At 33.8% G+C, this 23115-nt stretch overlaps 5 protein-coding genes and 1 long non-coding RNA gene across 6 annotated transcripts; 5 read left to right on the top strand and 1 right to left on the bottom strand.

The window, feature by feature from the left end:
• Positions 1-1502: 1502 nt before the first annotated feature.
• Positions 1503-3690, top strand: LOC9327397. The gene is made up of 7 exons (XM_021014064.1): positions 1503-1713; positions 1828-1914; positions 2192-2434; positions 2532-2693; positions 2785-2838; positions 2948-3091; positions 3177-3690. Exons 1-7 carry the CDS (start codon positions 1567-1569, stop codon positions 3552-3554), a joined length of 1215 nt encoding a protein of 404 aa, XP_020869723.1. The 5' UTR covers positions 1503-1566; the 3' UTR covers positions 3555-3690.
• Positions 3691-5464: 1774 nt separating this feature from the next.
• Positions 5465-6228, bottom strand: LOC9327398 (WPP domain-containing protein 2). Its single transcript, XM_021014315.1, has one exon. It carries the CDS (start codon positions 6158-6160, stop codon positions 5618-5620), a length of 543 nt encoding a protein of 180 aa, XP_020869974.1. The 5' UTR covers positions 6161-6228; the 3' UTR covers positions 5465-5617.
• Positions 6229-8469: 2241 nt separating this feature from the next.
• On the top strand, positions 8470-10531 carry LOC9330096. Its single transcript, XR_002329614.1, has 4 exons — positions 8470-8898; positions 9176-9290; positions 9688-9811; positions 10291-10531. It is a non-coding gene; the product is annotated as an uncharacterized LOC9330096 (long non-coding RNA).
• Positions 10532-12448: 1917 nt separating this feature from the next.
• On the top strand, positions 12449-14616 carry LOC9327399 (cyclin-A3-2). Its single transcript, XM_021015114.1, has 6 exons — positions 12449-13113; positions 13201-13433; positions 13510-13662; positions 13755-13938; positions 14022-14156; positions 14258-14616. Exons 1-6 carry the CDS (start codon positions 12784-12786, stop codon positions 14327-14329), a joined length of 1107 nt encoding a protein of 368 aa, XP_020870773.1. The 5' UTR covers positions 12449-12783; the 3' UTR covers positions 14330-14616.
• Positions 14617-18378: 3762 nt separating this feature from the next.
• On the top strand, positions 18379-20434 carry LOC9327400 (cyclin-A3-3). Its single transcript, XM_002891292.2, has 6 exons — positions 18379-18800; positions 18966-19198; positions 19291-19443; positions 19540-19723; positions 19815-19949; positions 20030-20434. The coding sequence occupies exons 1-6, from the start codon at positions 18597-18599 to the stop codon at positions 20099-20101; spliced, it is 981 nt and encodes a 326-aa protein (XP_002891338.1). The 5' UTR covers positions 18379-18596; the 3' UTR covers positions 20102-20434.
• A 1069-nt stretch (positions 20435-21503) lies between these two features.
• LOC9327401 (importin subunit alpha-2) lies at positions 21504-23071 on the top strand. Its single transcript, XM_021011111.1, has 4 exons — positions 21504-22055; positions 22151-22247; positions 22333-22424; positions 22528-23071. The coding sequence occupies exons 2-4, from the start codon at positions 22169-22171 to the stop codon at positions 22867-22869; spliced, it is 513 nt and encodes a 170-aa protein (XP_020866770.1). The 5' UTR covers positions 21504-22055; positions 22151-22168; the 3' UTR covers positions 22870-23071.
• Positions 23072-23115: the final 44 nt, after the last annotated feature.

Raw genomic sequence — 23115 nt, forward strand, 5'->3', positions numbered from 1 at the left:
TATATGTTTTTTCTTCCAACCAAAAAAATTTGGGTATAAAACGTCCAAATAAAAAATAAACCAAGATTTTTTTGGGTTTTTTCCCTTTAGTTAAGTGTTGGAACTATGATTGTGAATTTCAAATATGTGGAGTTCTCTTGAACAGTCTTAAATCATTTCATGATACTTAAGAGTTAAAACAATGATTCTAAAATTTTAAGATGGGGGAACACAAATTACTCGATAAGAATCTTGATGTATTTTAAAGCAAGTTTATGATTTAGCAAATGTTTAAATAAGAAGTCAGTAATAAACAGGATCAAGTCGTTTACACATTTCCTACCGAACCGGTATCCTGCATGATACTTTGAAATATGGAAGAAAAACACTAATCATTGGTAAGTAACATGGGCTGCTTTTTCTGTGACCTAGTGTATAGAGGAAAAAAAAGCAATCAGTAGAAGATTACGAGGGGCTATCCTAAACAAAAATTACTGTACAGTCCTACAAAAGATATGTGAAAGTGTTATATTGTTTGATTGTTTCTGTTTATAAAACAAAAATCAAAAAGAACTGAACCGAAATAAAATCGAATGACATATACGGTTTTTTATTTGATTGAGTTTTCATAGAAACCGATAAACTCAAACACCGAAAAAATCGAATCATCGAAACCAAATTTTTCAAACGAGATGTCCATCAGTAAGTAGTTTTCATTTGTAGGTTTGTTCATTCTCTTCTATGTTTATAATATTTACTTTTTCTTGTAACCGTAATTCGTGTTTCAATCAGACTAATTAATTAATTAATTTTAAGCATTCCATTTAGAGCTTTTCGGTGGTTCTATATTTTTTTTATATAATTTCATTTCCGATTTCTGTTCTAATAACCGACGAGGAAGCATGAAAAGCAAAGTAAGTTGTACAGACAAACTAAATGTCGGTTGATGACTTTATGGCTTTATATGTCTTTTACGATTTCAACACTAAAGTAAGAAAAGTAAAACACTTACTTTTTTAAATTTAAAACCAAAATAAAAGAAAATGAATTTGACCAAAATAAAATTAAGAAAATGAAAGTACGAATTGTGTTAACTTTTCTCCACAAGGAACAAAAAGGAAAACAAATTTTAATTCAAACTAAATAGGCTGCATTAACTGGATTCCTTTGAAAAGAAGACCATCATTTGGAGTATATCTTGTTCTTAAACAGCTCTTATTCAAAAAAAACAAAAAAGTATTTGCTCAGGATGATATAAAATTTCCCCAATAATTATGTAAATGACAAGATTATACCTTCGTCTAATAATATATTTAAGGAATAAACACACATTTTACTTGGATTTGATTTTGCTTTAATTTAAAAGATTTTGCTTTAAATTATAGTCCATTAATTAGATAAATGATAAGATTTGATGAAAATACACTTTAAATTAATGTATTAGACTTTTATTGCATAAATTTATAAACTTTTTTTTTGGCATGACCTTTCTTGAGTTTATATATATAACTTATATAACTTAATAATCTATGAACCTAAAGAATAAGAAGCACTTCTTAAACATATCAAAATTTTGTGTATTTAGACATGATCAATCAAACGAAAGTGAGTTTTGTGCTCATCATTCTAACCATAGCAGCGAAAGTCACCGAAAGCGAGTTTTCTGATAGTCACGATGCTAAAATAACTAGACTTTTGAAGAAACTCAATAAACCTGCTCTTAAATCTATTAAGGTTGATCAAATTCGTGGGCTAATGAGAGTAACAAGACATATCTACTCTCTTTTGTTTCTTCAACTTTGGAAGCTTTTAACCTTTAGTTGTGTACGTTTTGCAATCCTTGTGTAGAGTCCAGATGGAGATATTATAGATTGTGTTCATATGAAGAATCATCCCATTTATGATCATCCTTTATTTAAAAATCACACAATCCAGGTTTGGAAAGCTTTTTTTTAATTATATATTTTTATGTTATTATTACTCTTCTTAAACATAAAATTCTAGATTTTTTCATCTAAAACTAAAATCAAACCTTAATTTAATAATACTTGTGATAGATCTAAAAATGGTAGACAATCTTTTCCAAAGTAGCACTCATCTCAAATTCGGATCAGTAACATTGAAACAAATCTTCACATATGGTTCAAATAACTATGTTTGGGTTAATATTTCATATGTTCTATACTTTTATTGTAACACTGCCATGTTGTAGATGAGACCAAGTTCTTATCCGGAAGGAATGAATAATGAACCTTCAGACCAAAAAAAGGAAAATTTAGTGACTCAACTATGGACAACCAACGGAAAATGCCCCAAAAATAGTATTCCGATAAGAAGAACAACAAGAGAAGATATTTTACGAGCAAAATCGATCGAAAGCTTTGGAAAAAAAACTTCCAACAGGTTTACTCAACCTAGTCCAGTGAACTCGACTAGTAACGACGGCATACATGAGGTGCATTTCTATATATCATTCAATAAGAATTTCAAAAGTGATCAATTTCCTTATTCATACAGTTTATATATGTGTTTTCATAATTTCTTATATATAGTACGCAATACTTGAAGTACATGGAAAATTTCATGGAGCCAGCTCAATAATAAACGTGTGGAAGCCTTATGTACGAACGGAAGATGAATTTAGCCTAGCACAAATATGGCTTGTGGCAGGCCCTCCTGGTGACGAACTTAATGCCATTGAATTTGGTTGGCAGGTATTACTTTCTTCTTGTAGATACATCTTAATATATATATAATTATATTCTTATTTTCTTACATTCTTCTGTTTTTATTGTTACTAATTAGGTGTACGAAGGCAAATATCATGATAATAACCCTAGATACTTTATCTTTTGGACTGTGAGTTATTGCATATAATACTGTTTTGATTTTTGATTTTTTTTTTTTTGGTTAACATATGTAATAAGAAATGATTGTTTTTGGGGCTGATTTGGTAAAATCTAAACAGGCTGATGGTTACCGGACAGGCTGTTACAATTTTGATTGCCATGGATTTGTTCTTGTCAGCCGAGAAATTGCTTTAGGTGGAGCAATTGCTAACGTTTCGACTTTAGGTGGTCAACAATATCAGATTCCTGTATCTATATGGAAGGTCAATCTAACTTATTTTCACCATATTATTTCAAGAAATATTATGGTAATTTATAACTAAGAAATAATGTGTTATATTATTATAGGATGAGCAAACAGGAGATTGGTGGTTGAAACTTTATTATACTATATTTGTTGGGTATTGGCCTTCCTCATTGTTCACCCATCTACGAGATAGTGCATCTATAATTGAATGGGGAGGCGAAATATTAGATTTTAAGGATGATGGAAGACACACAACAACGAGAATGGGAGGTGGATATTTTGCACAGGAAGGTTTAACAAAAGCTGCTTATTTCAAGAATCTCGAGATAGTTGATGAACATAATATTTGGAGAAGAAATGAGGGAGGTCATACTATCATGACGCAAGAGAGTTGTTACAATATCCAATCTGCTTATCATGATACTTGGGGGAATTTCTTTTATTACGGCGGTCCTGGTCGAAATCAAAATTGTATGTGATTACATATAAACATATTATAGATGCAACTAACTCGTATATGAGTCATTTATGTCATTTACCATTGTCATATAGTATCTATATGATGGTTTAAATAAATTCAAGAGATAATTTCAATATAAGAGAATATATAGTCAAGATTTTTTTTTGTCATCAAATTATTTTATTAATAGTACAATAAAAATCCATACAAAAAGATACAACGTATGGTTCTTAGAAATTAATCAATACAATAAAAACAATAAGAGTCTTTCCAGGTCTGACACCTCAACTTTTTCAGTTGTTCTCAACTTGACACATCAGTAAAATCGATACCCAATCAAAACATTTTAAATAATACAGCTCAGTTTTGTCTTCCAGTAATATCATTCTATTTTTTCACGTCACTCTTTCTCTATCAACAGAGCAAATATCAAAATAAACATTGGCCTAGGCCCAACCAAATTAATAGCCACTTCTGAGACAAAAACGTGTAAAAACCCTTGAATTAAAACGTGTAAAAACCCTTGAATTTTAAGAAACGTTTTTGCAAGACGGAGAAGACGATGATCGAGATTGAGATTTCTAAATTCGTTTGGCACTTTTGTATCAATTTTTAAGAAGAACGAAGAAGAAGAAGAAATAAGAAACTGTCACAAATCGACTCTCCGTACATCTCTGGTAAGTTTTTCCTCTTTCTCTCCAGCGGTTTCAGGCTGCTTTTGTTGGATTCTGTCTAAAACTGGTCTAATGATTCAATTCCTTCAATATGTAAAAGGTAAAATATGTAACTATAGTTATAAGTTCTTAGCTTACATATATAAACTATGTAATTTTTTTTTAAGTCATTGTGTGTTTGGATTGCTGAATTGATAAAGAAATTAAGATTCTATATGGAATTGGGAAGAACTGAAACTGCGAACCTTAAAACTCTATTCTGACTGTTATCACTAACCAGAGAATACTAGAGAGAATATCAAAGAATCAGTGAAATTGTTTCAGTTACTATTGAACTAAACGAATACAGAGATCAATGAACTCGAAACATACCCACTTGAGCGTTGAAGGGAGAAGCAAGATAAAGAAAACAAACTCTGGAATCCTCCTCTAATTCTATGTAAAACAACACAAGAAGTAACAATATCTACACATTTCATAACCTTAGTTTAAAAGTCAATTAGTCATTATCTAATCCAATAGGAAATGAATATAAAACAGAGTGAAAACAGACAGGAGCAGCTATGTCATGACCACTAGAAACTTGTAGGAAATATTGTTTCATGTTCTGATGTAATTACGTTAATCCAACTATTTACTTCAGGATTTAAAATCTAAAGAAACTAATCTATACTCTTAACTCACCACAAGTTCCTCTCACCACTGAAAAATTGAAAGAACTTCAGCCTAATCATACTGGTAAGTTTTACAAATTACAGGACTCCAATTCCAATAGACTAAACGCTACATAACCTATAAACCAAAGTAAGACAATATCACATGTTCCTAACTCACCACAAGTTCATGTCACCACTATAAATCGACAGAACTTCAGCTTATTCATAACGGTAAGCTTCAAAAGGATTACAAACCCAATTTAAAAACACTTCATAACCTAATGGTAAGTTGCATAGAGACACTAAACCAAAGCAAAGATGCAAATGTGTTGAAGAAACTAAAAACATCGCTCTAACATTCACAAAGACATAACCCGATGATACTAACCGCAATTACACAATGAATGCCACAAAGCAAACAATGTGGTAGAAAAAAAGCATCAAGCAAAACAAACCACAAACCACAAACCAAACCACTCAAAGATTGACAACAAAACAAAAAAGGTAAACAATTTACCAACAAAGATAACACAAAAGAAAGGAAGCAGATTTCGCATAATTATGAAACATCAAAACCCATAAAGCCAAAACCAAGCAACAAAATGAAGACACTTACTCATACTAAGGAAAACATCTTCAAATATCCATAGTACCAAATCCACAAGTCATCATCATCATCATCATTACAAGAACACAGAACTCAATCTAGCAAAAGCAAAACCCTAATAAACAGATTATAAAGAAAGATAATTTCAAGCCTCACTCTTCTCCTCCTCTGAAACAGAACCTGCATCATCTTTAGAAACCTCACTAGCATCAGTATTCACATCCTCCACACTTCCATTCCCATCATTACCATTAGATCTAGCCTTAACAGATTCAAGCATCCTCTTACTAATCTCTTTAGAATAAACCTCAAGAATCTTAATCCCATCATCATCACTCACCACAGCATTCGAAGCAACACCATAAGCCTCTTCTTCAATAGATTTCGCGACGGTGGTGGCTTCATCGGAATTAAGAGTTCCGTATCTCTTAGAGAGGATAGATTCGGTGGATAACGTCTCGATTAAGCGATTCAAGACGGCGTCGCGAGTTTTCTGAGTCGGTGGCCAGATTCGGAGAGAGATTCCTCCGGGTTTCTTCTCTGATTCGGCTTCTTTCGTCAGATCTGTGTCTCTTGAGGCTGCTTCTTGAGACGTTGGGTCTGTCATTGCGGATAATGTGGTGGAGCTTTCGGATTCCGGTGGCGGCGATGAGATCGTGGTGGTGATTGTCTCGGAGGTTTCTGCCATTTTTCGAGTGAAGTTGAATTTTAGGGATTTTGGAGATTTTTTTCGGAAGGATCAGTTTATGACTTTAGTCTTTAGACATTTATTGGTTGGTTCGGTGTTATGTATAAATAATTAAATAACCGAAAATACAGGAAATGTTTGATATTTAAATTATTTCGTGGAAAAAAAATACAGTAAATATAAATAGTTCAGTTATAATTACGTTGAGAGTTTTGAATTAATTCAAAAAAAGTAATTTTTCTTACAAATTACTTTCGAACTTATCTTTAATTTAGGTAATCAAAATATTTTCTTACACAATCAAAATATTTTATTACAAGCTTATCTTTAATCTTTCTACATCAAGTGAACAAAATAATAAAAATAAAAAGTATAGAGAGTCTGAGAGAGTAACTTACTTGCATACAAATTTATTTTTAAATGTTTTTTTCTTACAACGGTGATGATTTTACACATTTTTTGTAACTCCTATAGAAGAAGATTTTAACCTTGGCCTAGCAAAAGAGATTAAACGATAAGCATGTTGCTTCTATTTAAAAAGAATTTTCAAGATCCAAAGAATAGTTGAATTTTTTGTTTTTTTTTTTTGAATTTTTTTGAATTTAATGTTAATATTCAAAAAAAAATGTTTATACATAAGAATGCAAACTTTTAAAAAAAATTTCCAAAGAGATTCTATCTATGATATTGTCTTGATGCAAACAACATTTTATTCCCACGGGCATATCTTTCTTCACCTCCTCGCCTTAGTGTGTTCACGCGGTTTCCAATGTTCTTATCTATTATCTTGACAATCTTCTTCGTTGATGAAGGTTGCTCACCATGCCTTATGTCATTTCTTTCTCTCAAAAGGAGTCAATCGTGTACAGAAAAACATACCTGAATATAAATGTTTTTCGTGTTGCCAAGATCTTTACTCGCGAGCACCTGCATAATCTCTAGCCATCTTGCCGAGAATTTGTCTAAGAGAATCCCACTTGCCAGCTCCTCCCATACCTTCCTCGAGTAAGGGCATAGAAAAAATAAGTGCTCCCTGATCTCCATAGTCTTTACAAAAGATGCAGCTCGTGTCCGCATTTTGCTTCCATTTAACCATTCTTTCCCCTGTTGCAACTCTATTTTTCACAATTAACCAAGTAACAAGTGCATACTTTGGAGTGGCGTTTGAAAAACATATCTCTTTATGCCCTTGTATCACAGGTTTAGGGATGCAGATTTGTGACCACGTCTCTCTGGAAGAAAACTTGTTGCGATAGGATCCACTTTTTTTGTCCAAAGTGTTATGTCTGGTTCTGTTTCCAGCCTTCTTTGCCTCTGTTTTCGCAGTTTATCTTCAACAAGATTTTAAAAATTCTGTCGATGCTTTTTTTCCGAGTTTTCTTCATCACTTCACTAAACATGGTCGCTTTCGGAATTCCCAAATCAATGCAGCCACGTTCCCCTAATTTCAGAAAAGTTGAATTTTATGGAAATTGTTTTTTATTAATACATTATAGACTAGGATATGACCCGCGGTATACCGCGGGTTAAATAAATTTTTGTTTGTATTTTTTTTTAATAATTTGATTATTTGTGTTATATTTATTTGATTAAAAAAAAATTTGGTTTATCTAAATCTTTTTTTGTTTTTGTCTTTTTTTTTATAATCTTATGATTGATCGTATTTGGTTTGTAATAAAGCTAGATTTTACCCCACCGCGGATTGATATTTTTGTAACTAAAAAGTTTAAATTTTAAGTTGTAGTTGTTTTGTTGATATTATTTGTTTTGTATAGTATTTATGATTGTATACTTGTATTTTAGTTGTTAATTCTAGCATTTCACCTATGGTATACCGTCCCGTATTAATATCGACCCTAACCCGTCCTGTGAAATTAAATCTTTTTTTTTTTCCGAAAAATACTTTGTTTAAAGGACATATGGTTCCCATATGATTTATGTTTTGTTATTCAATTTAAAGTTTGCTTATAAATGGTTTCCATAATATTTATATTTTTAATTTTTATAGAGTTCAAATATTATTAATATTATAAATTCTTTTTATGGAATTTAAATATTATAAATACTTTAAACTTTTTATAAAATTTAAATATTTCTAATTTTGTTAGTATATGATGTATGTGGGATATGTTTATAATAGAAGAACACTATTCTAATGCTAATAACATAATTTTTTTTGTGTTAATTAGAAAATTTGCTATAAATAAAAATGAAAGTAAATAAAAATAATGAAATAATATATAAATAAAAATAAATAAATAAAAATGAAAGTAAATATGGAATTAGTTACATGAAAATGATATATCGTCAAAATTCTATAATACACGTTCAAGAATTATTTTAAATATTAATGATGATTTTTGTTGATTGTCTCATTAATTGTTTTGTAACCCGACCGGAGGATATGATGAATCGAACTGAACCGAGGGGATAACCAAACTCGACTTAGAAAGCTTCTGATCGGTCCAACTCTCTTAACTGAAACCAAACCGGAAACCTTTTATCTCTCGGTTTGGTTCGGTTCAGATTATTACTGCAGGCCTAGAATGAAATGTTGAATGCCCGTACCAACCGCTTGGTCTAGTGATCATGTGAAAATGAGTAAACCAAATTGAAATCCCTAGATTTGCGAGAGTGGATCGGTCATAGAGCTCAGTTTACGGTGGTGAATCCAGTGAGCCATGAGCCATGAGACCACAATTGGAGAAGATGTGAAGCAAAAGCAGATCGAGAACCATGTAGGCTTGAAACTCTCTTCTTCTTCTTCTTCTCCTTCAATCTCTCTCTTACCAAAACTAATCTCGTTTGCTAGTGCTCTATCTCTTACATCCTCTTCCCCTGCCTTAGCCATTCCTTCTTTCTCCTCTTCTCAGCCACTCACCACTCCTTTCAGTACCCAATCCAAGTTTGTGCAGATTGGTCTTCTCAATGGATTTGTTCCTCTTCTCAGTCTAATTCTTGATCTCCAAAACAAATCTAATCTTGATTACTTTTCCTTTTTTATCATTTGTGTAGCAAAATTAGACCTTGCCCTTCCACGAACCCAGGTTGTGTATCGACGAATCCGACCTCATCTTCCTTCTCATTTCCATTGACGATCCGTGAAACCGATGCACAGGATCCCATTCAGGTCTTTGATTGTTGCTATTAAGCACATTTAAAAAAAACGTTATGCTTTTTGATTGTTGCTATAAGGTAGAGAGGGTCTTTCCAAGATATTAGATGTTAAAACTCTATCTTTACTTACGCATGAACTTTTGACAATCTAATTATTATGTATTAAGACTTGTGCTAACTCCGTAAAAGGATGCTTCTTCTTTTATTTTTGTTTTAGGTTCTAACTCGATGGTTCTAATCTTTGAAAAAATAATCAGTTAGATCTTTGTTTGTTCTTCTTGCATTCGTAAATTTTATATATCATATAATTTTCGTTGATATTTGCTCAGAGACTAAAATCTTCATTGGTAACATGTTTAAAGAGAGATTGCTCTGGTTGTTCACGTTGTGACATTTGTTGAATTTGGCAGGTTCATGGATCTCAAATGCAAAGCAACATGGACACGCTTATTCAACATAGTCAAGGACCAAAGTAAACAATGAGATTCCTTATGAGATCTTAAAGAACATTTTCATACAATATAGTACAAACAGGTCTGTCGTTTTCAAAGTCTCTTTCCATTTTTCCATGTCTTTTTATGTTTTAAGCTAATCATTTGATTGCCTCAAAAGGTATTTCAAGAATACATGATAGTTTCTTGTCATCTTAATTCTTCATTTCCTACACATAAAATCTTGTAGAAAACAATTTATAAACATAGATTAGATCAAATCCAAATCCAACTAATACTAAAACAAAGTATTCCAGAAGAAACACAAAATGATATATATTTTTATGAAAAGGAATGTATACAATATTGTAATGTAGTATCAAAAAGAAGTTAAAGGCTTTATGGATCTGTAGAATCTGTGTTGTTCAAATCAAATCTGCAGAACATTTCTCTTGCATTTTCTTGTTAACCACAAATCTGCAGAAAAAACAAAACAAAAAAAATGAATTTGGAAACTGAAAATAATATTTGAGTTCAGAATCTCACCACTGACCAGTTTGGTTGTGTATTGCCATGATGCAGGATCTTAACTTAGATTCGTCATACGATAAAGTAAACCCGTCTCTTAGATAGGCGAATGAAACAACCATGGAGATATTGAAAAGGTTTCATCCTCGATGTAAAAGGTATAATGTTTCTTGATGTGCTGTTTTTTTCTTTTGCATGTGTTGACATGTTATATATAGAGGTTGTAGATGTTTAGGGTTAGGTTTGATTGTAAAGCGAAAAAATCTTGGTGATCAAGTTCAAAATCTTGAAAATCTCGCAATTTGAAATTAATCCTAACTATATTAGGTATATTCTCTATATATGGTACAAAAGAGATATATATATTACAATCGTCGAGATTTATGTATATTGTTAGCATTCCATGTTTAGTTGTTAGAACCGTGTAATTAATGAGATAATTATTGTCGTTTCTTTTTGTAGAAAACATCTTACCAAAAGAGATATACATAATAATAGGCGAAATTTGTGTTAGATCCGAACTAAAGATTTGTTGGTTACCAAACAAATCATTTTAATTTGTTAGGATTTTTTTTGGAAAGTATCATTTAATGTGAATCCGAAATACTTTTTTCGGGTCAAATTCCGGGTCAAAATTAAACAAATTTTCGGGTCAAAGATTTGGTGAATAAATTTCGGGTTGAAAATCACAAAGAAGGTAAGATCCGATTGTCTCCAAGTCGGGTCGAAATAAATTAAACATGTGTCAACATTAAAAAAAAAAAAACTAAAACTAGTTAGTTCAAGATAAAAGCATAGTCTAATTCAAAACTTGATTATGTATCCGGTCCATTCTTTCCTTAGAATCATTTTTTTAAAGCAATCAAGAGATATGTACATAGGAATATACATAATCTATATCTCAAAACCGAGTTTTGGCATAGTCTAGGTCAATTTAATAGTAATACACCTAGTAACGGAAAAACGGTCTATTTTCCCCCGAAAACTATCGTATCTGGCCAGATAAAGCCCGATCTTTGACCTCTGTCTATATACCCATGAAACGGAAGTTAAATGTTTATTTCCCCACCAATTGAAAGTTCGAGAGCTTAATGTCCATAAATCTTGGTTTCGTCGGTTTAGTACGTAAACCACACAAACCTAATATAACCAAACTAAAAACCGGTTGACCTATAACCCGACCCAATCTAAAACCCCACCCGACTGACCCATTTATTCTTCTTCTTCCCCTCTCCCTTCTTCTCCTAACCTGCAACAATTCTCTACTCTTCTTACTCAGCCGCGTTTATGAATCTAAGGACGCGACGTAACATAATCTCACGATTCAAGAAATTCGTTTGTGCCCATTTGCTATTTAATTAATCTATGTCTCTATCTCTTTCTCTTCCCTCTCTCTCTGTTTCTATCACGTTCCCAATCTCAATCAAGGCTTTTTCTATTTTCATTTCAGTTTCTGGGAATTTTTGATTCATGACAAAATTGAGTACTAGAAGCCTAGAATTCATGAGAAAGCATTGAAAGTTTGTGAAGATGATGAAGCAAACCGGAAAAGAACCCACTCCGCCAGCAAATTTCATTCAACGTCGGAGCCATCACCATTATTCAACGCCGGAGCTTCAAAACCCGATTCAATTCGGGTGGTATTAGGTTCACTCATCCACATACCCGGATCATTCTCTCCTTTATCTGGTTTCAAATTAAACAAAGCTTGCTCGAATTCGACATAGAGCCCACGAACTTTATCACCTCATCCGTTATTTGAAATTGAAAAAAGTATGAAATTTATCAAAACATCACCAGCGCCGATGAAAGAACCAATTCCCTCTCGGCCTCTCCAGTCACAATCACGTATAGCCGGAGGAGAGAGATTTCTCGACTCGATCCCACCGATGGGATGGAGTTTAGGAAGACGGAGAGGCGTTGGTGGGCAATACAGAGAGAGGATGAGATTCCACCGATGGGATGGAGTTCCCCTAGTAACACTAAATTGTAAAAATTTCAAAAACAATCACGATTTAGAACATAAATAAATAAAATGTACTGACATTAAAAAAAAAAAAAACTATTACTAGTTAGTTCAAGATAAAAGCATAGTCTGATTCAAGGAAAAAAAATATACATTATTTAACATATCAAATGTCTACGAAGTCCGAAGGGACAAAAATGTCAGATTTATTTTGTTTTGTTTTGCTTATTTTTTGGCAAATGTCAAACTTGTTTCCAATCGAACCACCAAGGCAAAAACCCAATCTTTACCGGTCAAAAACATTTTCAGACAAAAAATCCGAAAAAACAGAAATCACCCGCCAAACAAATTTCAGATAAATTTCGCACCTCCAAAATTTTTAATTGACTCCCAAAAAAACTCAAAAATCCCAAACTCCAAAAAATCACAGAGAGCGCCACAATCTTCAGAAATGGCGCTTTTGCTCTTCCCTTTTTCTTCCCCTTCTCTCCTTCACTTCTTTCACTCATCCCATCTCTCAATCTCTCAAACTCTCTCTTCCTCTCTCTCTCTCTCACTCTCTCTTCAATCTCATCTCAACCATGACGGAGCAAGAGATCTGCGTGAGGGTTACGAGAGCAGCGGCGAAGAGAAAAGCGATGGGTATTGACGAAGATCGAGTCAGCAAGAAGAGAGTTGTTCTTGGTGAGCTTCTTAATGTCTCCAATGTCAAGGTTTTAGCTAATCTCAATCAGAAGAGAGAAACCCAGAAGCCAAAAAAGAGTCTTAGACCTCCTCCGGCGAAACAGATTAAGTCAGCTCCGGTGGTTATTGACCTAGATTCAGAATCTGACATTGATTCTCGATCTGATGATCCTCAAATGTGTGGACCTTATGTCAGAGACATCTACGAGTATCTTCGTGAACTGGAGGTAATAATCTTGTGTTTGGGATTTTGAATCATTGATTAGTTGTGGAATTGGATCTGAATAGTTTTGAATTTGATTTGGTGAATTCAGGTGAAGCCAAAGCAAAGACCTTTACCTGATTATATTGAAAAAGTTCAGAAAGATGTAACACCAAGCATGAGAGGTGTTTTGGTTGATTGGTTAGTGGAAGTTGCTGAAGAGTATAAACTTGGATCTGAAACACTTTATCTCACTGTCTCACATATTGATAGATTCTTGTCTTTAAAGACTGTTAACAAGCAAAGGCTTCAGCTTGTGGGAGTTTCTGCTATGCTTATCGCTTCGTAAGTGTTTATGATCTTTCTCTTGTGTTGTTGTCATTGTCTTTGTATGAATGCTTATGGTATCTTCCTCTTATAGGAAGTATGAAGAGATAAGTCCTCCTAAAGTTGAAGATTTTTGTTATATTACGGATAATACGTTTACGAAGCAAGATGTGGTGAAGATGGAAGCGGATATACTTCTCGCGCTTCATTTTGAGTTAGGAAGGCCAACTATCAATACTTTTATGAGGTTAGAATTGTGATGAAACAATGTGTTTTTGGTGATAGTACTTATGGTTCATTGTCCTGAGTTTGTGTGTGTTTATGTTGGTGTTTGTGCAGACGGTTCACAAGAGTTGCACAAGAAGATTTCAAAGTGCCACATTTGCAGCTAGAGCCTCTTTGTTGCTATTTATCAGAATTGAGTATATTAGATTACAAAACTGTGAAGTTTGTGCCGTCTCTGTTGGCTGCTTCTGCTGTTTTTCTCGCTCGATTCATCATCCGTCCTAAACAACATCCTTGGGTAAGCGTTTTAGTCTTAACTCAAGTTAAAATGTTGAGTCAGTCTTTTGAATGAGACATTAATAATCTATGGTTGTAAAACAGAATCAAATGTTAGAAGAATACACAAAGTATAAAGCGGCTGATCTACAAGTGTGTGTTGGAATCATACATGACTTGTATCTAAGCAGAAGAGGAGGTGCTCTACAAGCTGTTAGAGAGAAATACAAGCACCATAAGGTACTTAACATTACAATGATTAAATACTTACTGATGGAATCATTTTAGTTAGCATCATTCTTGAATCTTGATACTTACACTGTTGCTTCTTCTCGGTACAGTTCCAATGCGTTGCGACCATGCCTGTTTCACCAGAGCTGCCGGTTACCTTTTGGGAGGATGTTACCATTTGATCTGAACCATCTTTCTTTTGGCTGAGGTTATGCTATCTTTGGCAAATGTTACAGAGCTTGATTACCGAATCTTGTTTCAAATAGTATAAGGGACACATATCAACAAGTCAAGCTAGAAGAGTAAGAACTATAGTAGTGAAGGCAGGAGCAGATAAGTTTGTGTTATGTGAAGATGTGTGGTGTGTTATTGGAATCTCATTTTGTTTACAAAATTAGTGTGTAACCCCGAATAATATAATTTTATACAATTATGAATTATGCAATATGATATAAGTATTTTTGTGATATGATCTTATTTTGTTAAAGCATTGAGCCTCCTGTGAAATAATTTATGAAAGTTCTGATAAGGCTAAAACTCTAAAGTCATTGTTGTAACATTAAAGAAACTAATGACAATATCGAAGAAAAATAACCAAGAGATTGATAATCATTTTTACAAACTAGAGACTAAACTCGGGAAATAACAAACAACTCGTGTCTCTGTCTATGAAGAATTGAATGATTAAGATTGGAGAGAGGAGTAGCCACCATTATGTTTTACTTATACAGCTATACACCAAACCAATCATTGAGTCATAACTATGGCCCTGAAGGCTTTGGTATCAAACGTGGGATGGCGGCTTATGCACGACAATACAAGCCTCTGGGCTTAGGTGTTGCGGTTGAAGTATAAGGTGGGAGGGCTCCAGGACCAGGATCAAAGCTGGCTGGCAGCTAAACGACCAGGTTCCTCGACCTGGAGAAGTGTGCTGGTTGGGCTGCGGGATGTGGGCCTTCATGGAAGTAGATGGGTGCTTGGTGATGGCCGGGAAATACGGTTTTGGTCGGATAAGTGGCTACTCCCTCTGTTTTTAAAAAGTTGTCGTTTTAACTGTATTTGGACAAATTAAGAAAAGGTATACAATGACTATATTAACCTCATAAAAATGACAAGTAATTATTTACAAATAATTTGTGTTCAATAAAATGAGGGTAATTTGGGTAGTTATTGGCATAAATTACATTATTACCTTAAAACGACAACTAATTTAAAACAAAAAAAAAACTCTAAAACGACAACTCTTCGAAAACGGAGGGAGTATCTAATTTGCCATTGACAGAAAAGGCGATTATGGAGTTACCAAGTGGTTATCTAGACTTGTGGGTAAAGAACCTATGGAGAGATGCATGCCGTCTCAATATATAATTGGGTCTCTGGCAAAACAAAAAAAAAAACTAAAATCTCTTAGTAATTTTTTTTTTATAATAATAAATAGGCCTTTATCCTTAATTTTTTTTTTTGAAATTAATAATGAACCCATGGCATTTGCCTAATCTGCCATGGAATAGAGACGGGCATAGAGAGATGGAACCGGTCGGATTCTGGAAGAGATTATGCCATATGTTATGCCGAACACGAGACTAGAATTGGCAGCGGTGGTGCTTGACAACGTGACAGGTGCTAGGGACAGATTATCATGGGGGGAGTCCGCAGATAGAAGATTTACGGTGAAATATGCTTATAATTTGCTAATAAATAACCAATCTCCACGACAGAACATGGCAGGATTCTTTGATCGCATTTGGAGAGTGACCGCACCGGAGAGGGTTAAGAGTTTCTTGTGGCTAGTTGGGCATCAAGCCATCATGACTAATGTGGAGCGGTTTAGGAGGCATCTTGGGGAGACGAATGTTTGCCAGGTTTGTAAAGGAGGTGAAGAGACAATCCTACATGTTTTGAGAGATTGCCCGTCTATTGCGGGGATGTGGAATCATATTGTTCTGGTACGTAGGAAGAACGAATTCTTTACGGCCACATTACTTGATTGGCTTCACGGGAATCTGGGTATAGTGGTAGGAGGGGAGGAGTGTGAATTGTCGACAATGTTTGCGATCGGGGTTTGGTGGGGATGGAAATGGGTATGTGTTTGGTGAGACCGGTAAATGTAGAGATCGAGTTAAATTTGTCATTGATTTGGCAAAAGAAGTACACCGGTCTACTGAACTGAACCGACCCGGGAATGAATTGGGGGTGAGGGTTGAAAAGATGATAGCTTGGAGACCACCAGAGGGGGAGTGGGGAAAACTGAATACCGACGGTGCCTCTCGCGGTAATCCAGGCTTGGCTGCAGCGGACGGTGTGCTAAGAAATTATACGGGTCGTTGGTGTGGAGGGTTTGCCTTCAATATTGGTGTGAATTCCACTCTATTAGCAGAATTGTGGGGAGTTTACTATGGGCTCTATATCGCGTGGGGGGAGGAGGATTACGTGTTTGGAGATGGAAGTAGACTCGGAGTTGGTGGTTGGTTTTCTAAAATCAGGGATTAGCGATACGCCATGTCGTTCTTGCTACGTTTGTGCCATGGCTTTCTTTCTAGGGACTGGATAGTCCAGATTTCGCATGTCTATACGGAGGCTAACCGTCTTGCCGACGGGTTAGCAAACTATGCTTTTACATTGCCTTTAGGGTTTCATATGTTAGATTCAGCTCTGGTTTCAGTGGAGACTATTGTTTTGGAGGATGATAGCGGAATTGCGTTTCCAAAGTTAATCCGAATGTAATTTTCTTTATCTGTACTAGTATTTTTGAAGTACATTTTTAGCGGGTGGGGCAAAATGCATTTGGATACAATGGGTATCTGACCCGTTTACAAATTTTGATCATGAAAAGTTTGTTGGGTCGGGTTATTTTAATCCAACTCATACACCGGTATTTAATAATTTAGATATTTAGAATATTTGATTAAGATTTAGAATTATGATTCTCCTATTATCTTTGTTTGATTTGTTTTTAACTGTTTTGACTCATAATATAATACATAATAAAAAATAAAAAATTTTGCATATACTGTGATTCGAAATTTTAAAAACGGACATATATTATCCAATTGACGAAAAATGTGAGTTCAACGTTCCATATCGACTAAAATATTTAGATAATGATTCAGAATTATATCATAAATAAGATCAACATTAATAAAATAAATAGGTTTTTTGGCGTGACGGGTTTGGCGGGACAGGTTTTTGAATCAACAATAATAAGAAAATTAAAATATCATTAATCCACCGCTTCAATACGGATTAATTTTTTTTTTTTTTAATACCACCAATATTAGACATATCAAATGAGTCTCATTTAGAAAAAATTATATAAAACCAAAAATTGTCTTGTGGTATAATGTTACTTAATAACAATTGTAAACTATAAAATATAAATATCTTAGAGAATGATATAATTTGCAAATTTTTATATATAATAAATAATCGTTAAATTTTTAAAATTATAATTTTTAGAAAACAAATCACGGGACGTGTTAAGAAATTACAGGACGGGTTATATTTGGAACGGAGTTATATGGTGGACGAGTTTGAATCAATATTTATAAAATATTAAAATATCATTAACATGCCGCTTTAATACATATTAAATCCTCAGTTTATTAAAATATAAATGTCTTAGAAAATGATACAATTTGTAAATTTTTATATATAATAAATAATCATTAAATTTTAAAATCACTACGTTTAGAAAATAAATCACGGGACGGGTTATATTTCGGAGCGGGTTTATATGGCGGACAGGTTTGAATCAATATTTATAAAATTTTAAAATATCTTTAACATACCGTTTAATTACTGATTAAATCCTCAGTTTATTAACAATTGTCTTGTGGACTCGTGGTATACCGTTACTTAATAACAATTGTAAACTATAAAATATAAATATTTTATAAGGAGATACAATTTGCAAAATTTTATATATACTAATTTTAAGAAATAAATTACCTCACGGTGTACCGTAGGTTAAAATCTAGTTCTTTATTAATAAATTGCAGGGTTTCTCACTAAAAAAAAAAATGATAACTCCAACTAGGAATAGGTGAAAAATATAAAAGGTAACGTTGATTTGTTAAATAAGCAAACCAAATCGAATAATAATTCGGATTTCTAAGTCACAATTTTCTCCAAAGTTCAAAAAAAAAAGTAACACAACCAAATTACAAATTTTAGATTCAAAAAAAGGCAATAATATTTAATTACTGTTTTAAGATTTTTAATCAAGTAAAAAAAAGGGCAATTTCTATAAGTTAACCCTTTTGGAAATATTTGTTTTTGTTTTCCTTTTTTGAATGACTTGGGTTTAATTTTCCTTTTTTTTTGGGAGTCTGTCGTCTGAATTCTAAAACCTTTTTGTTTTAGGATAGAGTCTAGCTACTCTATAAATAGGGACTTCGTGTAAGATTTATCGTTGTTCTTTGCAAGATTTGTTCTTCTTCTTCGACAAATATGCTCACTGAGAAAAACAAACAGTTTCATGCCGACCATAACGCTCAAGATGCTTCCCCGGCAGAGTGGGCAAAGATTCGACATAGGCTACTTGCGATGCAAGAGAACATTCAATCAGGCTCTGACATTGACGCTAGATCTGATGATCCACAGATGTGTGGACTTTATGTCTCAGATATCTACGAGTATCTCCGTGAATTAGAGGTAATAATCTCTTACTTGCTCTGTGTTTGGACTTAGAACATTGACTAGTTTCAATAGGTCAATTTAGTGTTTTATCTGAAGAGTTTCTAAAATTTTTCCTCTGTTTGGACTTAGGATTTGTGGATTTGTTCTGAAGATTGTTTTTTTTGGTTTGGTGAAATTCAGGTGAAGCCAAAGCTAAGACCTTTAGATGATTATATGGAAAAGGTTCAAGAAGAAGTAACACCAAGCTCGAGAGGTGTTTTAGTAGATTGGTTAGTGGAAGTTGCTGAAGAGTTCGAACTCGGGTCTGAAACAATCTATCTCACTGTCTCTTACATCGATAGATTCTTGTCCTCAAAGACTGTCAACGAGCAAAAACTTCAGCTTGTAGGAGTTTCTGCAATGTTTATTGCTTCGTAAGTGTTTTTGATACTCTCTTTACTATTCATTGTCTTGTATGACGCTTATGGAGTTTTTTTTTTTTTTTTTTGACATTTGATATAAATAGGAAGTATGAAGAGAAACGTCGTCCTAAAGTGGAGGATTTTTGTTACATTACGGCTAATACATATACGAAACAAGATGTGTTGAAGATGGAAGAGGAAATACTTTTCGCGCTTGAGTTTGAACTAGGAAGGCCTACGATCAATACTTTTCTAAGGTTAGAATTGTGATGAAAACAATGTGTTTATTGATAATACTTATTTTTGGTCGTATCTTATGGTTCTTTGTTCTCATGTTGGTTGTGTTTGTGCAGACGGTTCATAAGGGTTGCACAAGAAGATTTCAAAGTGCCAAACTTGCAGCTAGAGCCTCTTTGTTGCTATTTATCAGAACTAAGTATGTTAGATTATAGTTGTGTGAAGTTTGTTCCATCTTTGTTGGCTGCTTCTGCTGTCTTTCTCGCTCAATTCATCATCCGTCCCAAACAACATCCTTGGGTAAGAATTTTTGTCTCAATCTCTTTTTCAGGTTAATATGTTGAGTCGTTCTCTTGAATGAGACACTAATAATCTATGGTTTGTGAAACAGAGTCAAATGTTAGAAGAATACACAAAGTACAAAGCATCTGATCTACAAGTGTGTGTGGGAATCATGCATGACTTGTATCTGAGCAGAAGTGAAGGTGCTTCAAAAGCTGTTAGAAAGAAATACACGCAACATAAGGTAATTAACATTACAATTTATGAATATATTTGAATTAGTAGCATTCTTTATACTTAAAATGTTGCTTTTTGTTGGTACAGTTCCAATACGTTGCCACAATTCCTGTCTACCAAGAGCTGCCGGATACCTTTTGGGAGGATGTTACCATTTGATCAGAACCAATCTTCATTTGGCAATTGTTACTGAGCTCGATTACCAAATCGCGGTCCGATAGTATAAGAGACAAAGATCAACAGTTGAAGCTAGAGGAGTCATATATATCTATTGAAAGTAAAGGCAAGAGCAAATAAATTGTGTTGTGAAGATGTAATGTGTTATTTGATTTTTAGTTTGTTTACAAATTAGTGTGTTACCCTCGAAATAATATAATTTGATATGATTATGATATATGCAATATGATATAAGTATTTGTGTGACATGATTTTATCTTGTTTAATCATTGAGTCTCCTATGATATAATTTATTAAAGTTAAGACCATCTCCAATGCCACCTCTATATTTTCCTCTATTTTAGAGAAGATTTTGCTCCAATGTATTTCTGTAAACTAGAGTTTCCTCTAAGACTCTATAAGTCACTAATTTTCATTTAAGTCATAAAAAGGCAATTTCTACAAGTGAATTTATTGGAAAGATTATTTGGAAGACTTGGGTCTTGATCATATAGGTTTCATGACAAAGTACATTTAGAGTTTGATCGGTTAATTCTCCCACAATCATCTGTAAACGCTATATTAATACGAGTGGTTGCGGTTGCTAGTGTTCGATATAGCAATCACAAAAATCATTTTACAATGTTTGGAATTGCTGAGATTTTAAAATCTTTTTCTACCAGCGTTTGTAAGCGATGCATGTGGTTAAATCTTTTTAGTTATTAAAAATTTTTGTACTAACAATTTCTTATATTGACATTAGATATTGATAGTTTAGTAATAATTTAGCTTATCAAGTATAGAACAAGATATCCGAATTACCATTCGGGTGATTTTGTAAATATTTTTTTCAATGCAAAATCGTATTATATTTCCTTAATTATCTTACAAAGTAGAGCAAATGAATCCCAAATTTGCATGTCACTATTGTTTCAGCAACATTTTCGTCAATTGATGAAATTTATTTAGATTAGTAAAAATAGTGATCGAAAACATTTGATTAATAAATACAGTAATCGAAAAAATTGAAGCAAACCAAACTTATTTAACTGAAATACCCTAACACGAATTTGACATATGCTCTTAAAGTAATGAAACACCAAAATATCTAAAATTATTTGTTGTTACAGAAAAGACCCGAACACAAAAATGATCTTTAATATCTGAATAGATTTTATATATCTAAATTATCTATACTCTATCCGTATTAGCCGAACCATTTTTAAAGATAAATTTCATATGTAATTTTTCTTTTTATCATATATATTATCCGATCCAAAACTAAACCGAAAAGTAAAAAAAAATTAATTTAAAACCGAAATTTCTTTAAAATTTTAAAAAGTATCTCACTTAAATCCGAATCTTAACCAAAACCAAAATTTTTTTGCATCTTTATTCTTGAGATATTTACGCTTTGCCACACATTCTCAACTTCCACTTCACTATGGCACACTTTCATCTTCAACAAGTTTTCTCTCTGTATTAAAGTCTAAAATACCCTTTTTTTGTTGAAACAATTAATACCATCGACGAAGCTTCTTTCAACGGCTCTCACAGTCCCTTTTTCATGTTTTCAGACTCTCTCTCACTTCTCTCTCCAATTCTCTCATCAATCTCCGCAAACTGTTCTCATTCATCTCTAGCCCCAATCTGATAATCAAATCCATCTTTCAATCTCTCACACGGAGAAGTCCCAAACCTTCCTCTACGACGGCGGCGCTTCCACCGTGCTCTTCCTCCTCCTCCGCCGCCGACGCTTCAACTGAGGTTCGTCGGAACCGCTACAAAGTAGCGGTGGATGCAGAAGAAGGAAGACGGAGGAGAGAGGACAACATGGTTGAGAAAAGTAAGCGTGAAGAAAGCTTACTTTTAGAAGCGTCCTGAAGGTCTTCAAGCTAATCAGCTACCTCAATTCTCTCATTCTTCTGTTCCTGCTTCATCAACTGTTGAGAAGAAGGTAAATTAGTAGGGATCTGGAACTGATTCTAGGGTTTGTGTTGTGTTCTCTGATTTGGAGCTAATTAGATCGATTTTGATTTTGGTTTTGGCAAGTTGGAGAGTTTGCCTTCAATGGTTGGTGGTGTTTGGTCAGATGATAGAAGTTTACAGCTTGAAGCAACTACTCAGTTCCGGAAGTTGCTTTCTATTGGTAATTTTTTTATTTGTGTTTTTTTAAGTTTGCTTTCGATTTGGGAATTTCTTGAAATGAATCTGTGGTTTTTGAACTTTGGCAGAGCGTAATCCTCCGATTGAAGAGGTGATTCAAGCTGGTGTTGTGCCTCGGTTTGTGGAATTTCTCACGAGAGAGGATTATCCACAGCTTCAGGTTTGGTGGATCCTTTATGTTCTGTTACATAATTAATAACTTGCATTTGTTAGAACTATCGTCTGATACTTCAAATACTTTGTGTGTATGTGTGTGGCTTCAGTTTGAGGCTGTTTGGGCATTGACGAACATTGCTTCTGGGACTTCAGAGAACACAAAGGTGGTCATTGAACATGGTGCTGTTCCGATTTTTGTTCAACTCTTGGCTTCTCAGAGTGATGATGTTCGTGAGCAGCTAATATATGTGTCTATGGTTGGTGACCAGTCATCGCAAAATCGATGCACTTGCTTTAACGACAACAATGATAGCTCTTTCGACAATGAAGTATGTTTGGAGCTGATTCCAGCAACGGTTGATCTCGAAAGCTATGTTATGTGGGAGATGGTGATGGCGATCAAGTCAATTTTTATTGAAGATATTAGTTCATTAATGATATTTCTATAGATGGTCAAAACTATATTTTGTGTAATATTCTAGGAAATCATATATACATGACCTTGTGGATAGAATTTTATTTCTCGAACATATGAACTGGATTTTATGGTACAAAATTACCATGACCATATATATATAGACTTAATTTCATGAACATATGAACTGGAGTTTATGGACTCGTGTATCAATCTTGGATTTATTCTCATAGCTATCCATGTGAACATGATTACGATGATTAGTTTTCTAGTGACCATA

Source organism: Arabidopsis lyrata (assembly GCF_000004255.2).
Source record: "Arabidopsis lyrata subsp. lyrata unplaced genomic scaffold ARALYscaffold_1, whole genome shotgun sequence".
Lineage (NCBI taxonomy): Eukaryota > Viridiplantae > Streptophyta > Magnoliopsida > Brassicales > Brassicaceae > Arabidopsis > Arabidopsis lyrata.

Coding starts and splice junctions, on each gene's coding strand:
- LOC9327397 (XM_021014064.1), top strand. CDS start 1,567: ATGATCAATCAAACGAAAGTGAGTTTTGTGCTCATCATTCTAACCATA. Junction 2,435..2,531: donor GTAACGACGGCATACATGAG/GTGCATTTCTAT, acceptor TCTTATATATAG/TACGCAATACTTGAAGTACA. Junction 2,694..2,784: donor CCATTGAATTTGGTTGGCAG/GTATTACTTTCT, acceptor GTTACTAATTAG/GTGTACGAAGGCAAATATCA.
- LOC9327398 (XM_021014315.1), bottom strand. CDS start 6,160: ATGGCAGAAACCTCCGAGACAATCACCACCACGATCTCATCGCCGCCA.
- LOC9327399 (XM_021015114.1), top strand. CDS start 12,784: ATGACGGAGCAAGAGATCTGCGTGAGGGTTACGAGAGCAGCGGCGAAG. Junction 13,114..13,200: donor AGTATCTTCGTGAACTGGAG/GTAATAATCTTG, acceptor TGGTGAATTCAG/GTGAAGCCAAAGCAAAGACC. Junction 13,434..13,509: donor TCTGCTATGCTTATCGCTTC/GTAAGTGTTTAT, acceptor TTCCTCTTATAG/GAAGTATGAAGAGATAAGTC.
- LOC9327400 (XM_002891292.2), top strand. CDS start 18,597: ATGCTCACTGAGAAAAACAAACAGTTTCATGCCGACCATAACGCTCAA. Junction 19,724..19,814: donor GTCCCAAACAACATCCTTGG/GTAAGAATTTTT, acceptor TTTGTGAAACAG/AGTCAAATGTTAGAAGAATA. Junction 19,950..20,029: donor AGAAATACACGCAACATAAG/GTAATTAACATT, acceptor TTGTTGGTACAG/TTCCAATACGTTGCCACAAT.
- LOC9327401 (XM_021011111.1), top strand. CDS start 22,169: ATGGTTGGTGGTGTTTGGTCAGATGATAGAAGTTTACAGCTTGAAGCA. Junction 22,248..22,332: donor CCGGAAGTTGCTTTCTATTG/GTAATTTTTTTA, acceptor GAACTTTGGCAG/AGCGTAATCCTCCGATTGAA. Junction 22,425..22,527: donor AGGATTATCCACAGCTTCAG/GTTTGGTGGATC, acceptor GTGTGGCTTCAG/TTTGAGGCTGTTTGGGCATT.